This window comes from Orycteropus afer, unplaced genomic scaffold (genome assembly GCF_000298275.1).
Source record: "Orycteropus afer afer isolate SDZICR_OR568_19922 unplaced genomic scaffold, OryAfe1.0 scaffold00751, whole genome shotgun sequence".
NCBI lineage: Eukaryota > Metazoa > Chordata > Mammalia > Tubulidentata > Orycteropodidae > Orycteropus > Orycteropus afer.
In genome coordinates, this window is record NW_006922338.1 from 904,755 (window position 1) to 909,271 (window position 4,517).

Sequence of the window (4,517 nt, forward strand, 5' to 3'; positions counted from 1 at the left end):
CCTGGGCATGCATCTCTTTGGCTGCAAGTTCAGCCTGAAGACAGACACGGGAGACACAGTCCCCGACAGGAAGAACTTCGACTCCCTGCTGTGGGCCATCGTCACCGTGTTCCAGGTGACAGTGTGGACGCGGTGGGGGAGGGGAGCATGGTGGCTGTGCAGCTGGCCCCTCCCTGCTGGGGGCGCCCTGGCGGCCGTGCGGGACGTGGCCGTCTCTCCCAGATCCTCACGCAGGAGGACTGGAACGTGGTCCTGTACAACGGCATGGCCTCCACCTCCTCCTGGGCCGCCCTGTACTTTGTGGCTCTGATGACCTTTGGCAACTACGTGCTCTTCAACCTGCTGGTGGCCATCCTGGTGGAGGGCTTCCAGGCAGAGGTGAGGGCCAGGGAGGGGTGGGAGGAGGGAGGGAGGAGAGGGAGGGGAAGGCTTCCAGATGGAGGTGGGGGGAAGGAGGGAGGGTGGAGAGAGGGAGGAGAGGGGGTGAGGGCTTCCTGGTGGAAGTGAGGGAATGGGGGAGAGAGGAGGGCTTCCAGGTGGAGATGGGGGACAGCACCAAATGAGGGGTCCCAGGTGAACAGAGGGGAATGAGGAGGGGATGAGAGTTGACATACTGAGGGGAGGAGCTGGGGGGGACAGGGGGTTGGGTGTTGGGGCACTTGGGCAGGGGTCCTGCCTGGACCTCCCATGGAGAGGCTAGATTTCTTGGGGACCTTGCCCCTGCTCTGGGCTGTGGCCTGCCCAGTGGGGCCTCCCGTCCTTGCAAGCGTCCATCAGTCCATCAGGGGATACTCACCAGACACCATCCCCCACTCTGGGTCAGGGCGATGCTACCAGGTCTGACTCAGACGAGGACAAGATGTCGGCACACTTTGAGGAGGACCTGGACAAGCTCCGGGACCTGCGGGCCACAGGTGCGCCAGGCGGCAGTGGGGGCTTCCAGGTGGGCACCTTAGGGCTGTCACTGGACACAGCCAACTCCTTCCTCCTCCTCCAGAGATGAAGATGTATTCGCTGGCGATGACGCCCAACGGGCACCTGGAGGGCCGGGGCAGCCTGCCCCCACCCCTCATCATGCACACAGCGGCCACACCCATGCCCACCCCCAAGGGGTCCCCGCACCTGGACTCGGCCCCTGGGCTGCTGGAATCTCGGCGAAGCAGCAGCAGTGGCTCAGGGGACCCCCAGCTGGGAGACCAGAAGTCTCTGGTAGGGACGCTGGGCCCTGCTCCACCAGCCCTCAAAGAGAAGCCAGGTCCCCCACACCTCCTCACATCCCCTGGGACCCCATCTCCACCCCCACCCCTGTGAAGGTCAGAGAGGGAGGACCTTGTTCTCCGTGTTGGAAGCCACAAACACAGAACAGAGGTGGATAGAGCAGGTCTACAGGGAAGTTGGTGTTGTAATTTACAATGAAAGATACAAGCTGGCCGGGCTCCCTGCACCTATCACAGGGAGACACAGAGCAGACACCCCAGAGATGTGGAACAAACAGCTCGGGGAGCAGATGACGCAAGTCAGGCGGGGTCTGTGCACTGCCGGGGACACAAACGGCCCATTCCGGTTACGACTGGAGTGGCTCACAGGGGCTTTCAAAACAGACCCCATTAGTCAAGGGGGAGATGGGATCGATAGACCCACACACCAGGATGGCCGTGTAGAGGCCCTGGGTGGTCCCAGTTAACACGCTGGGGCGCTAACAAGAAGGTTGAAGGGTTGAGTCCACCCAGAGGTGATCGGAATAAAGGCCTGGTGATCTGAAAAGTCAGTCCTGGGAAGCCCTGGGGAGCACGGTTCTCCCTGACACACGTGGGGTGGCCGTGACGGCTGCTGTCAGAGAAACAGGAAAGGATAGGTATTGCCGGGGTTGTGGGGAAACAGGGACCCTCGAGCAGTGCTGGCGAGATTGTGAAATGGTGCCCCTGCTGTGGAAGGTGGTTTGGTGGTTCCCCAAAAAGTTAAGCACAGAACGGCCATCTGGCCCCACAGTGCCACTGCTGGGTCTGTTCCCAAAAAGCGGAGCGTGCGGGCTCCCACAGAAACGTGCGTGGTGTTCATTGCAGCACTGTGCCCGGTAGCAAAAAGCTGGACGCACCCATGCATCCACTGGCAGGTGATGGATGAACACAGCACGGAACAGCCATATCCCTACAACAGAATAGAATTGAAACAAAAAAATCTGAAATACCACCCCCAACAGACACGGGCAAATCTGGCTGCTCAGAAGGGTCAGACCGAGGCGGGGGCAGAGAAGGACCCAGCCCAGTGTGACCCCAGCCCAGAGGCATAGCTAGGGTATCTGACAGGGATGGCATGTGTTCTGAGCAGCACCTGGAGGCAGCTGGTGGGTTTGAATCGCCAGCCTTTTGGACAGCAGCGGAGCACTTTACCACCGTACTGCCAGAGCTCCTTGGGTAGAAATGCTCTTAGGGGCCATCCAGCTGGTTCTGACTCCCAGTGACCCTGTGAACAACGGAACAAAACCCTGCCTGGTCGTGCGCCGTGCTCAGTCATTGCCATGTGTGAGCCCGTCTGCACAGCCACTGTCTTGCGGGTCTGTCCTGTTCACTGACCCTCTGCTTTACCAAGCGTGAACCCCTTCTCCAGGGACTGGTCCCTCCAGATGAGTGTCCAAAGCGTGTGAGACAGTCTCACCCAACTCCTTTCTAGGGAGCATTCTGGCTGTACTTCTTCCAAGACACATCTGTTCATTCTCCGGCCAATCATTGGTATTTTCAGTATTCTTCACCAACACCGTAACTCAAAGGCACCGATTCTTTCCCAGTCTTACTTATTCGTGATCTAGCTTTGACATGCGTATGAGGCAATTGAATATACCATGGCTTAGGTCAGGAGGGGGGAGCTGTGGTAGCATAGTGCCTAAGGCATTTGACTGCTAACCAGAAGGCTAGGGGTTTAAACCCACCAACCACTCCTCGGAAGGAAGGCTGGGTGATCTACTTCCACAGTGATACCGCCTCAGAAACCCAAGGAGGGGTCGCTATGAGTCGGGTCTGACTCCAGGGCAGTGCGTTTGGTTGGTGTTTGTAGGTCAGGAGCACCTTAATCTTCAAGGAGACATCTTTGCTTTTCAACCTGATAACCATGTTATGAACTCTGGGACATGTATCAGCCACCTACATTTTTTGCTCTCCCAGGTTTCTTGGGAAACTGCAATCCCAGTTGTAGTAGGTGCTGCTGTCTAGTGGGGACCTGTGTAGCTGTGTGAATCTAAAGAAGACCTCAGCCCACCAGAGTCCACTTGATACATGTGTGTCCGGGGAATTGTATGAGAATTCTTATTACAGAAAAAAAAATTTTTTCCTTGATTTTAGTGTGTCTTCCATTACAGAAAACACATGGTATCAACAAAAAATTCAAAGCAGAAGCTAATTCAGTTGTGAAAGACATCTGTCCAGTGCAACATGTCTCTTATTTCCTGATGGCTGCTTCCACGGGTTTTTCTTGTGGATCCAAGTAAAGTGAAATCCATGACAACTGCCATCTTTCCTCCATTTATCACCTTGCTTCTTGGTCCAGTTGTGAGGATTTTTGTTTTCTTGATGTCGAGGTATAATCCGTACTGCAGACTAGTCTGATTTTCATCAGTAAGTGCTTCAAGTCCTCTTCACTTTTGGCAAGCAAGGTTGTGTGATCTGCATATTACAGGTTGTTAATGAGTCTTCCTCTAGTCCTTATGCCGTGTTCTTCATACAGTCCAGCTTCTCGGATTATTTGCTCAGCGTACAGATTGAATAAGTATGGGGAAAGGATACAACTCTGACACACCTCTTTACTGATTTTAAACCATTCGGTTTCCCCTCGTTCTGTTTGAACAACAGCCTCCTGGTCTTGTACACACCATCAAACAAACAAACAAAAACCAAACCCACTGTTGAGCTAACTGTAACTCAAAGACTCTAAGACAGTAGAGCTGGTCCTTGTTGTTGTTATGTGCCGTCGAGTCGGCCCCGACTCATAGCGACCCCTCCTTGGGTTTTCGAGGCAGTATCACTACGGAAGTAGGATTGCCCAACCTTCCTTCCGAGGAGTTGCCGGTGGGTTTGAACCGCCAGCCGTCTGGTTAGCAGGCAAGTGACTTAGCCACTATGCTACCAGAGCTCCTTAGGGTTCCCTAAAGCTTTAAAAATTGACAGAAGCAGACACCACATCTCTATCCAGCAGAGCAGCTGGTGGATTTGAACCACTGACCTTTCAGTTAGCAACCAAGTGCTTAACCAGTGTGCCACCAGAGCTCCTTATAAATGCCAGCTGTTGGTTTACTAGTAATGGCACCACCCAAGACAGGCCCCTCTGGTCCCCCGGGTGCCTGGGTTGTGTGGGAGGCCTGTCTGGGCCGGTGACCCAGGCCTTGACTCACCCCCACCCCCTGCCCCCCAGTCCAGCCTCCGCAGTTCGCCCTGTGCCCACTGGGGACCCAACGGCACCTGGAGCAGCCGCCGGTCCAGCTGGAACAGCCTGGGGCGGGCGCCCAGCCTCAAGCGCCGGAGCCAGTG

At 55.6% G+C, this 4,517-nt stretch overlaps 1 protein-coding gene across 1 annotated transcript in view; it reads left to right on the plus strand.

The window, feature by feature from the left end:
* Positions 1 to 4,517, plus strand: part of CACNA1H (calcium voltage-gated channel subunit alpha1 H) — a 103,998-nt gene that overhangs the window by 85,804 nt on the left and 13,677 nt on the right. Inside the window, exons 24-28 of the mRNA XM_042783223.1 lie at positions 1 to 115; positions 223 to 378; positions 824 to 914; positions 998 to 1,209; positions 4,402 to 4,516. The exon at positions 1 to 115 is cut by the window's left edge and continues 5 nt beyond it. Coding sequence (XP_042639157.1) covers positions 1 to 115; positions 223 to 378; positions 824 to 914; positions 998 to 1,209; positions 4,402 to 4,516 — 689 coding nt within the window. The remainder of the gene's footprint in view (positions 116 to 222; positions 379 to 823; positions 915 to 997; positions 1,210 to 4,401; position 4,517) is intronic.